This window comes from Cornus florida, unplaced genomic scaffold (assembly GCF_030987335.1).
Source record: "Cornus florida cultivar Cherokee Brave unplaced genomic scaffold, ASM3098733v1 CherokeeBrave_3.0.0_Hap2_Chr10, whole genome shotgun sequence".
NCBI classification, from domain to species: Eukaryota; Viridiplantae; Streptophyta; class Magnoliopsida; order Cornales; family Cornaceae; genus Cornus; species Cornus florida.
In genome coordinates this window covers 43756460-43768851 of record NW_026775580.1, presented here as the reverse complement: position 1 = coordinate 43768851, position 12392 = coordinate 43756460, and the positions used below count along the sequence as shown (strand labels likewise).

General features: G+C 38.5%; 1 protein-coding gene across 5 annotated transcripts in view; it reads right to left on the bottom strand.

Annotated features, from left to right (window-relative positions):
* The window catches only part of LOC132279469 (calmodulin-interacting protein 111-like), a 56109-nt gene that overhangs the window by 15682 nt on the left and 28035 nt on the right, over positions 1–12392 (bottom strand). For all 5 annotated transcript variants that reach the window (XM_059781451.1, XM_059781453.1, XM_059781455.1 and 2 more), the window contains one exon: positions 8663–8867. In XM_059781451.1, the coding sequence (XP_059637434.1) occupies positions 8663–8867 (205 nt within the window). The remainder of the gene's footprint in view (positions 1–8662; positions 8868–12392) is intronic.

Sequence of the window (12392 nt, the reverse complement as noted above, 5' to 3'; positions counted from 1 at the left end):
TTGATTTCTATTGCTGCTAATAGGCATTGGCCTCTGTTTCAGTTAGACGTTAAAAATGCCTTTTTGCATGGTGACTTAGCAGAAGAGGTTTATATGGAGCAACCACCTGGGTTTGTTGCTCAGGGGGAGTATTTTCACACTGTTTGTCGCCTTAAAAAGGCTCTATATGGCTTGAAACAATCTCCACGGGCTTGGTTTGGAAAATTCTCTGAGGCGGCATTAAAGTTTGGTCTTCAGAGGTGTCAGACTGACCATTCGGTATTTCACCAGCGCACTAAAGCTGGTTTCATAATTCTTGTGGTGTATGTTGATGATATTGTGATCACAGGTGATGATTCTGAAGGTATTGCTAAGTTGAAGTTATTTCTGCAATATCGATTCCACACTAAAGACTTGGGTAAACTTAGGTATTTCTTGGATATTGAAATAGCTAGATCCAAGACAGATATAAGTTTATCCCAACGAAAGTATGTGTTGGACTTATTAGAAGAAACAAGTATGTTAGGTGGTCGTCCGGTTGATACTCCTATGGATTCAAATACAAAACTTGTAGCTGATGTGGGTGATCTATTTAATGACCCGGGCAGATTTCGTCGCCTTGTTGGGAAATTAATTTATCTCACTATCACTCGACCTGATATTTCATATGCTGTTAGTGTTGTAAGTCAGTTCATGAGAGCCCCTAGAATGCCACACTGGATTGCTGTTCTTCGGATTCTCCGATATCTTAAGCAAGCTCCAGGTTTTGGGTTACTATATAAACCAAATGGTCATCTCAGTGTGGAAGGTTTTACAGATGCCGACTGGGCCGGTTCTCCTTCAGATAGGAGATCTACTACCGGCTAATGCACATTTGTAGGAGGAAATCTAGTTACATGGCGAAGTAAAAAGCAAACGGCGGTAGCTCGATCTAGTGCTGAAGCTGAGTATAGGGCAATGGCCCATACCACTAGTGAGTTGACATGGATACAACATTTTCTAAAAGAACTTGGGTTGACAGTTGAACCTCCTACTCCATTGTTCTGTGATAATCAAGCAGCAGTTCACATTGCATCAAATCCTGTGTTTCATGAGAGGACCAAACATATTGAAGTTGATTGTCACTTTATTCGAGAAAAAATATTACGTGGGAGCATCTCTACTCCATTCGTGAAGTCTGAAGATCAATTAGCTGATATGTTTACCAAAGCATTGGGTCATAATCGATTAAGAACTATCTGTTCCAAGCTGGGATTATTTAATATATATTCTCCAGCTTGAGGGGGAGTGTTAGAAGTTATATATATAATAGTGGGTCGTTATGTAATTATATTTAGTTAATAGGCTGTTTGTGTTATTATGTAAACCTTGTAACATATATAAGCCTACATAGGCTTATTAGGTTTTGTAAGTTGTTTTTACATACAAAGTGAATACGATTTTGCTCTCTCCGTTTCTCTCTTGATTAAGAACAAAGGCCACCAGATGAAGATAGAAGCTTAACATATTTTAAATTAGAACTCAACCCAATGCTTGGACATATACCCAAGTTCGCCCAGTGTGGTAGCCTACTGGTGCCACCTGCACATGCTCACACACACCCGCCCACAAGGTCACCACAATAATAGACCAAATATATGCAACTAGAACACATAACAGACTATGATTGACAGTAAACCTTTTCATCTATAATGTGACAGAAAGCAACTGGACAAGTATCTGTAGGTTTGCAGCGGACTGAATTCTAATATCTAAATCCAAAATCAAACCATTTATTCAAAGTCAGCTCAAGCAACCCACCAAATTGGTTTCATGGAAATCAAGCACATGCATAGACAAACACTACTTTCAATTCTGACCAAGAAGAACACTGTTTCACCCATGAACACTGTTCTTATTTCTTGTTTCACCCATGGGATTAGGTTTTACCCATATGAAATATATCTCAAAACAAGAAATAAAAAATAATAATAAAAAAGGCATCATGAGCATGCATTTCATGCAGGCTAGTAGATTTTAGCCATATTTTGCCACCTCTTGCCATAAGATATCAAAAATTCCTTACAACAGTTGAACCAAGAAACAGAAATAACAGAAAACGAGAAAGGTAAGGAGGGAGGAGGAGAGACCAAAAACACTTCCATAACTCTGATATTTTTCAATTAGTTACTCTATTACTCATTTAAGGCTCTGCACATTTAATAATATCCATAAAGAAAGCTCAACTCAACACAACAAAGACTTTTTCCCAAATAGTAGGGGTCGGCTAAATGAATCCTATTTTTTCATTTTGATCTATCTAAAGTAAAAGTAACTTGGTAAAATTGGTGTACTCAATTTGAGAGCCTGACTATCATTATATACAAGAGGAAAATTACAAATATGGAAAAGAGAATAAAATCAAATCAGAATAAAGAGAATAAAGGAAAATCAGAATAAGAATAAAATCCCTAAACATTAGCCTATAATGAAGACCCAATAAATCTACCACAATCATTGAGTCAACTTATAGATATGATTTCCAACACTCCCCCTCAAGCTGGAACAAATATGTTGACCAAGCCCAGCTGGACTATGGAAGACTGGAGAAGAGAAGGCCCAACAGATTTTGTGAACACATCTGCAGTCTGATCTGAAGAGGGAACAAAAATAGGATTAATGATACCTAATTGAACCTTCTCTCGAATAAAGTGAATGTCTACCGCAATATGTTTCGACCTTTCATGTAAAACAGAATCGGAAACAAGCATAATGGCTGATTTATTGTCACAAAACAGCCTTGAAGAACCTTTTTCTACAAGACCCAACTCTCCCAAAATTGATTGAAGCCAAAGGAGCTCACAAGTACCTTGAGCCATAGCTCGGTATTGAGCTTCAGCAGAGGATATGGAGACAACAGCTTGCTTCTTACTCTTCCATGATATGAGATGATTACCATAGAAAGTACAGAAGCCAGAGGTAGAACGTCTATCTGTCTTACATCCAGCATAGTCTGCATCAGTAAAGCATAAGAGTCCAGACTGATTTCCTGAGGCATAGAACAGACCAAGACCAAGGCATGACTTAAGATACCTCAAAATATGGTAGATTGCATCCATATGAGCTGAGCAAGGGGCATGCATGAATTGACTAACCACACTAACAGCAAATGTCAAATCGGGCCTTGTGTTAGTCAAGTAGATAAGACAATCTACTAAACGTTGATACACAGATGGACCTGGAAGTAATCCCCCTGACTCAACAGAGAGTTTGAGATTGGGGTCCATAGGAGTGGAAGTGGGTCGACACCCAAGCATGCCAGTATCTTGAAGAAGATCCAAAACATATTTCCTTTGAGATAAAGAAATTCCACGACGGGATCTAGCAACCTCAATTCCAAGAAAATATCGAAGAGGACCAAACTCCTTCACATCAAAGAACTTTTGAAGATGAAGTTTCGCCAAAGCGATTCGTGAAGCATCATCACTTGTGATAATGATATCATCCACATATACCAATAACATAATGCAGCGACCATCATTGCGACGTCAAATAAAGCAAGTATGGTCTGAGTGGCCGCGCACAAAGCCTATGGATAGAACAACGTCGCTGAAACGACTAAACCAAGCTCTAGGAGATTGCTTTAGACCATAACAAGACTTCTACAGCTAACAGACTTTCCCAGCATACTCCCCCGCAGCCCGAAATCTAGGGGGTGGATCCATATATATAGTCTCAAATAAGTCTCCATTAAGAAATGCATTCTTGACATCTAACTAATGCAGAGGCCAAGAATGGACCGTAAACAAGGAGATAAGCAGTCGTACAGACGTCAACTTTGCCACAGGAGCAAAGGTAGCACCAAAGTCTGTTCTCGAAATCTGAGTAAAGCCTTTTGCCACGAACCGAGCCTTATACCGATCAATAGAACCATCGGCTAAGTACGTCACATTAAAGACCAATTTGCAGCCAACAGTTTTCTCCTCAGCAGGTAAAACAACAAGTTCCCATGTATTATTATGTTGTAAAGCATCCATTTCTGTTGTCATGGTAGACACCCAATTGGGATCCTGGAGGGCCTCTGACACTGATCGAGGAATAGAAATAGTCCCAATTTTGCCCAGGAAGGATTTATACACCTGAAAGACCATTATAGGAGACATACTGGGAAATAGGGTGGTTAGTTCTACTAGAGAAATCATACCAATTAGGAAGGTGACGATCACGGATAGGATAACGGGAGGTATGCTCAGGAATGGTAGGAGCCATAGGAGAAGGAGAGTTACCTGGACCTGGTTCTGAAGTTGATTCTGGCAGGGGAGGTTGAGTGCGATGGCAACAAGAGTAGACCTACAAAGGTGGAGGGGAACCCTGCATGGATGGAGAAGGAGATTCTGGGACTGTGTGATTTTCAAAGAGAGGAACAGGACGAGCAATAGGAGAAATCTCCTTCTCCAGACCACAAGAGAGAATCCTGTACCACAGAAGGACAGTGTGATTTTCAAAGAGAGGAACAGGACGGGCAATAGGAGAAATCTCCTTCTCTAGACCACAAGAGAGAGAATCCTGTACCACAGAATTAGTACTATAAAAAGGAATAGTTTCATGAAATGTCACATCAAGAGAATGATACATATGTTTGGTCACAGGATCATAACAACAATAACTCTTTGACATAGCAGAATACCCTAAGAAAATACACCTAATTGATTTATCATCAAGTTTATGACGAGAAGGACTACGGTTATGAACAAAACAAGTACAACCGAAAACACGAGGCAGAAGGTGAAACAATGTATAATCAGGCTGGAGAATCTGAAGTGAGGCCTTACCACCCAAAACTCGACTGGGAATACGATTAATCAGAAAAGCAGCTGTAAGAACAGCCATGTGCCAGTAGAATTTAGGCACATGCATACCACTCAGAAGACATCGGACCACAGACATAAGATGACGGTTTTTTCGTTCAGCCACGCCATTTTGCTCATGAGTGTAGGGGCAAGTGAGTTGATGTAAAATCCCCTTTTTATTAAGTTCAGTCCGGAACTCATTTGAAACATATTCACGTCCATTATCAGAACGAATATTACGGACAACAGTGTTATACTGGGTTTTAATCATTTGAAGAAACTGGGTAAATAAAAGAAGCACATCAGATTTCTTTTTCAATAATAAACCAAATTACAACGAGAATAATCATCAATAAATGTTACATAATATCAATGTCTAGAGAAAGCAGTAACTGGGGGAGGGCCCCAGACATCAGAATGAATAAGATCAAATATACTAGGAGCACGACTCATATGAGAAATATAGCTAGTTCTAGTATGTTTAGAAAGCTCACAAACTTCACATTGAAACTTGTGGTCCTTCATGCTTTATTTAACGAAGGAAACAATAGACATAGATACTGAAAGTTTACATGCCCCACACGTGCATGCCACAGACTAAAAGTGCGAAAAGAAACATCATAAACACTAGAAATAGGTAGGACAGAAGCTTGAAGACTCGTTCTTGGTGGTTCCCCAAAGTAGTAAAACCCATCATGCTCATAACCCCTGCCAAAAATCCTCTTCGAACAAAGGTCCTGCAAAAAACAGTGATCTGGTAAGAATATAACTGCACATTGGATGTTTTTTGCAAGCCGACTAACAGATAAAAGGTTAAAGGCAAATTTAGGTACATGAAGGACAGATGAAAGAGTAATATCCGGAGACAGACAAACATCACCCTTACTGTGAATGTAAGATGTAGAGCCATCCGCAAGATACACAGATTAGGTAACAGGTATGGCATTAGAAGAAAAAACTGATAACTCACCAGTCATGTGATCATTGGCCCTAGAATCCAGAACCCAAGTGGGCTGCTTGGCCTTAACATGAAATGCAGTAGGAGTACCTATAGCAATAGTGGCAGTGGGAGCAGCTGAAGGAGCACCAACTCTAAAAGCAAGGGAGCCAAGCTGTTCCTGGATCTGCCCAATTTGAGACTGAAGCTGGCTCAGTCTAGGAAAGACAATAGATCCACCAGTAGTAACAGGAGTCTCTGCAACAGCCGCAGTACGAGAAGAACCAATCCTAGATAAACGGTTCCTAGAAAAATTTTGCTTCAATTTAGGATAAAGTTTGAAACAACGAGCCTTAACATGTCCAACCCCTCCACAAAGGTGACAAATAATTTGACCTCCAGAAGCACGTGATCCAAAGTTGGCTGCAAAAGCCATACTATCCCCAGCAGGCTTAGACACTGGTAGAGGAACAAGTGAGGGCTGAATTAAATGGTGCCTGCGTGCTTCACCATCAACAGTAGCAAAGGCTTCCAACAGGGATGGCATTGGTGATGCATTCAAGATCTGAGACTTTAGTGATTCAAATTCTGGGCGTTATCCCATCAAAAACTGATAGGTATGCTGACGATCAAGACGTTTGACAAGAAGAGAGGCTTCCTCGGAAGGAAATTCACTGAGAGGTTCATATTGAGCTAGTTCCTCCCAACGAGATCTCAAATACCCAAAGTAATCAAATACAGACAAATTCAGGCCTTCATGCGAGGCTTTAGCAATATCTTGGTATAATTCAAAAATACGAGCATCATTCCTAGAATGAGCATACATTTGATTCAAAGCAGTCCACAGGTCATTAACAAAGTCATAAAACAAGAATATATTATAAATGCGTTCCTCCATAGACATAAACATCCATCCTAAAATGGTTCAATTGTCCATATCCCACTGAGCATATTTAGGATCTTTAATATCTGACATATTTTCAGTACCCAAAATCCACCCTGATTTGCCTTTTCCACCAACATAGAGGCGGAGGGAACGAGCCCAGGATGCAAAATTACGACCATTCAACAGCACACTAGTAACTCGTTGAGCCGGTGTGTGTTGCGCCGAAAAGAGAGTTTCTTTATTATTACTTGATTCAGCCATAATATTAAATAGAACAATTCAACAGATCACCAATAATTTCAAATAAAGGAGGAATAAACCTGATTTTGATCAAACCAAGAAGTCGGAGACACGGCGGTCTGATCATAAAAATGTTGCCAAAAAATTACAAACACGTCTTCTGACCCTTAGTGCATGAAAAAGACTAAGGGAATACCCCTACAGGGGTCAAACCTAGAGGACATTGACTCCCCCTAGGACTGTGGCAACAGCGGCCTGAAGAAGAGAGAGGGTCTGTGAAGAAAAAGGAAAAAGAAATAGGGAAGGGGCTATGACGAGATAGAGAGAGATCAAAAGAGGCGGTGAGAGAGAGAGGGGGGGGGGGGGGGGGGGGGGGATGAGGACGCATAGATTTGAGGCTCTGATACCAAAAAGTAACTTGATAAAATTGGCGTACCCAATTTGAGAGCCTGACTATCATTATATACAAGAGGAAAATTACAAATATGGAAAAGAGAATAAAATCAAATTAGAATAAAGAGAATAAAATCAAATCAGAATAAAAATAAAATCCCTAAACATTAGCCTAATGAAGACCCAATAAATCTGTCACAATCATAGAGTCAACTTATAGATATGATTTCCAACAAAAGTGATAACCTTAGTCAGACCACATAATTTCATATCATTCCTTACTAACTCTACCCATGTTAACATTGGTCTCCTCCTACCCCTATCATTATCCTCAATGTAAACCACATCACTGTTCCTAACTGGCGCACTTAGGTCTTCTTTGGGCATTTCCCTAACCATCTTAATCGACCGTCTCTCATTTTATCTCCAATTTGTGCTACTTCAACAATCTTACAAATGTGTCCATTTCTAACACTAACCTTTCTTATCCTGCCACACATCCATCTCAGCATTCACATTTCCGCCACACATACTTCATACATACGTTGTTTCTTAACTATGTATCATTCACTCCCATAAAAGGCTGGTCCAATAACTATTTTATAGAACTTCCTTTTCAATCTTAGCGGGACTATATGCACTCCTCCATGTAACCCATCCTGTCTTGATTCTATGATTAACACCATCTCTGATTTTTCCTTGATTATAAAAATAAAAATAAAATAAAAAATAAAAAAAAAGAGCAACTTTTTGTACCCTCTTGATCCTCAATTTGCATCGCATCCCTAAAATCAAAGCTAACATACATAAATAAATAAACTGAACCATCACATCACCTTTGTTGAGAAATGTCAAAATGGTGCAACTACACTTAAATTTCTGTCCCGAAATGCTATCTCTCGACATATAAATATCTTAGTTAATTAGTTTTGTTTGATAATTAATTTACTCAAGCAGGAGGTTCAAAATGAACGAATCAAAATGACAAAATGAGCACTGAAGAGTGAAGAGAAATTAAAGCTTCATAGACTTCCAAAATCCCCATAGAACATCTCCTTCTAGTACAAGTTTCCTTGTGCAAAATGAAGCTCAGAACTTGTGAATCATCTTTCTTAGTGAGTATAGAAATTATTGTCAACACCTTATTAATGTCTACCTGCCACAAACAAATATCTTATAATCTATGTGGTTAAGGTTCATTGCTGTCAGACTTCTGTCAAACAAACTATGCATATAATAAAACCAAAACTTCTATTCGAATAAGATCACTACATTTAACAAATTAATGTATCATTTTGTCAGCCAAAGAATTAATTTTAAAAAAATGCATAATTAGTATTCAAAAAGAGAAACTGAATATTTTCCTAGATATTGGACCATCTGGGCCAGAAACCTCACCACAGCAGGTACAACACGACTAGCTGAATTGAAGACCTCATGCAATGCTTGCTCACTTTCTCCATAATATTGACTAACAATTTCGGGTCCATTCACAGAGAAGAGGTTAACGCCAGCATCATGGGCGCACAATTGAGCCAAAGAAGTTTTCCCAGTGCCAGGTGGACCATAAAGCAGCACTCCCTTTGTAGGCCGTAAACCGAACCTAAAACAATTATATAAAAAATAATACTATAATGCTGAATAAGCTAAACAGTAGGTAAATGTTTCTTGTTTGAATAGGAAATTGATTAACATGCAGCTAGTCATATAAAAAACAAAATTAATTTGATAATACAAGGGCCGAATGGCATAAAAGCATCCAATCCATCTGTCTGGTTCAATGTTTAAATATTCATGTCTGGTTCAATATGTTGGTGTTCATGTTCGAAGGGAAAATCAATTAGCTTTCTTTTCCAACAACATGTTTAATAATAGATAACCTACAGAAACTGTTCTGAAAATTGAAGTGCTTTACTGTACAACTAATCCACAAATAATTAATGATTCTAAAAAATTGGGTAAGTTGCAGAAACCCATCCTGAACTAAAAGCAAATTACAGATAAACCCCTGAACTACCGTTTCAGCAAGAAACCCCTTCAACATTCCTAAAAGTTTATGATACAGCCCATGCTGATGGAAATGGACAGGATAGCGATCATGGATGACAAGACAAAGAGAACAAAGAGAATTTCCGGAGAAAACATGTCTGCCTTTCCCTTCGGGAGACTTTCTTTATATAATAATATTTGCTATTCTATACAAGGAATGCTTACAACAATCAAATCCCAAGATTTTGGGTATCCACAAAAAATATTCCTAACTACAAGTAATCTGTAAATCATCTAAATTGGAATGGAATCCCAAATTATAAGCTATCTTACAACTCAGCAAATCATCTAATTTTGGTATGCAGATCACTTCCTTTGATACCTCTGATACCCCCCCTCAAATTGATGTTGGTGAATCCAAAAGCATCAATTTGTCAACTAAGAACTGGTGACGAGTCTTAGTCAAGGCTTTAGCGAAAATATCTGTAGTTTAGAAATCCGTTGACACATGAGGCAAAGTAACGAGATGATTAACATAGGCTTCCCAAATGTAGTGACAATCGACCTCTATGTGTTTAGCCCGTTCATGAAATACTGGATAATCTATAATCCGTATGGCACTTGTGTTACCAGCATGTAGAGAAGTAGGATTTAATTGAGGGAAACCTAATTCAGATAGAATACGACGAAACCAAACGATTTCAAAACAGGCAGAAGACATGGCTCAATATTCTGCCTCGGTAAAAGATTTTGAAACTCGTTCTTGTTTCTTGCACTTCCATGACACAAGGGAGCCATTGAGATACATGCACCACTCCGTTGTAAATCGACGAGAATAAGGACAACCTGCCCAGTCAGCATTACTATAAGCTGTAAGTTGGAGAGATGAACCAGCTTTATAAAATAACCCATGCTCTGGAGTGCTGAGTAAATAGCGAATGATCCATTTGACAACTGCAAGATGAAGATGTTGAGGTTGATGCATAAACTGACTCATCAAATTAACTGCATAAGAAATATCAGGTCTTGTGATTGTCATATAAACCAAGCTCCCAACTAGTCGCCTATATGTCGTAGGATCAGAGAGTAGTTTGCCTTCATCTTTTTTATACTTGACATTAATTTCAAGTGGAGTATCTACTGGAGTTGAGTGCTCAAGTCCAACCAAAGCAATAAGATCTTTGGCATATTTGTGCAGATTAATAAAAATTCCATTACCTGACTGATACACTTCAAGGCCTAGGAAATATGTGAGGTTTCCAAGATCCTTCATGTGGAAAGAAGAGTGTAAAGAAGCATGTAGTTGTTGAATGCCTACTGTATCTGTACCAATGATGACGATGCCATCCACATATACAAGGAGAATGGTGATACCAATTTCACGACGACCAAGAAACATAGAAGGATCATTGGTACTCTGATTAAAGCCAAGTTGACGAAGAGTGTTACCAAACTTTTCAAACCAGGCTCGTGGTGCCGAGCATTGTAGATGACACACATCTGATGCGGAATTGCTTGTGACACCAGGTGGAAGTCTCATATAGACTTCTTTCAGATCACCATGTGGCGTTTTTTACAACCATTTGAAAAAAGAGGCCAAGATTGAGAAGCTGCAATAGCAAGCACTGTACGAACAGTTGTCATTTTTGCCACAGGAGCAAAAGTCTCTTCCTAATTAATCCCATACTCTTGCCAATTCCCGAGAGCGACCAAACAAGCTTTATATCGATCTAAGGAACCATCAAATCTAAGTTTAACAGAGTAAAACCCATTTGCAACCAATTAGTTTGTGACTAAGAGGACAAGGAACAGTATCCCCTGTATGATTCCTCTCTAAAGCTTCCAATTCTTCCTTCATAGCTTGTTTCCAACATGAATGTTGTATGGCCTGTGAATATGAGTTGGGAATAGATTTTGATGACAGAGTGGTCATAAGAATCAGGCGACCAGGAGGTTTGGTTTGCAGAGTGGATCTTCAAAGAGGAGGCGGTTGTGGACTGGGATCAGGAGATGGAGAGGAGTCACTGTTAGGACCTTCTTCTGCACCAATTATAGTTTTACCTTGTCGCTTAAAACCAACCCATGTTTAAACCTTGTGAAAACAGAAGGATTACTACTAAAGTCATGAAGATGAGAAAAGGAGGACGGAGGAGATGGGACATGAGTATTTTGAAAGAAATATTGTTTTTCAACAAAGACAACATTACGAAGGAAAGAAATAGCAGAATGTTCGAAGGGAAGGAGTTGTCTACGGCGACGCTGAAACTTTTTATTATTTGTTCTCTCTTCAATTATGTGAAGAGGAGTTCTTGTTTTTCTTCTTAAGATTAATTTCTTTCTTGGATTCGTTGGGGCCTTAACCCGGTTCCACTATTGTCTATGGGATGCGTTCCTGTAATGTTTGTGATTTTTATATATTTATATATATGTGTGTGGTAGTAAATTTTAAAAAGAAAAGAAAAGCCAAAGGAAAAAGGTTTTTGGTGGTGGGACCCACCACTAATTTTTTTTATGTGGCCAAGAGGCCATGTTTTTGGCCTCACTTCTTCTTTTTCTCTCCCTCTCCCTTAAGCCTCCTCCTTTTCTTCTCTTTTTCTTTTTTCTTCCTTCTCAAATTTCAAGTTTTGATTAATCCCCAACCGTTAGGAGATTTTTGGTGCCATTTGCAGCAAAACGGAGAGCTCGACGAGATCTACGCATGGGTGTAAGCAATTTATCATTTGGTGCACCCTAGGAAATTCGAAATCTAGGGTTCAAATTGGGGGTTTTCATCATTTTGAGGTAGGGGTGCTCTAATATACAATTTCTTGGATTTCTTGTGAAATTTTCTTTTAATTAGACTTTAAGCATGCTTAAATTTAATTTTGTTGTAGTTGTTATTTAAGTAATAAAGGCATGCTAGGTGTTAAGTGAGCTTAGAAATATGATTAAACTTTTTTGTGGTGAATAAGCATGCTTAGTGTTGATGTATTATATGCCTATGTTTTCAAATTGTTATGAAAAGTGATGTTGTAATTATGAAAATGAATGATTATATATATATATATATATATTTTTATAAGTAAAAATGAATGATTATATTTTATACTTTATCTATTTAAGTTGTTGGATTTGCCAATTGAAAGTATGTAAAATGCCA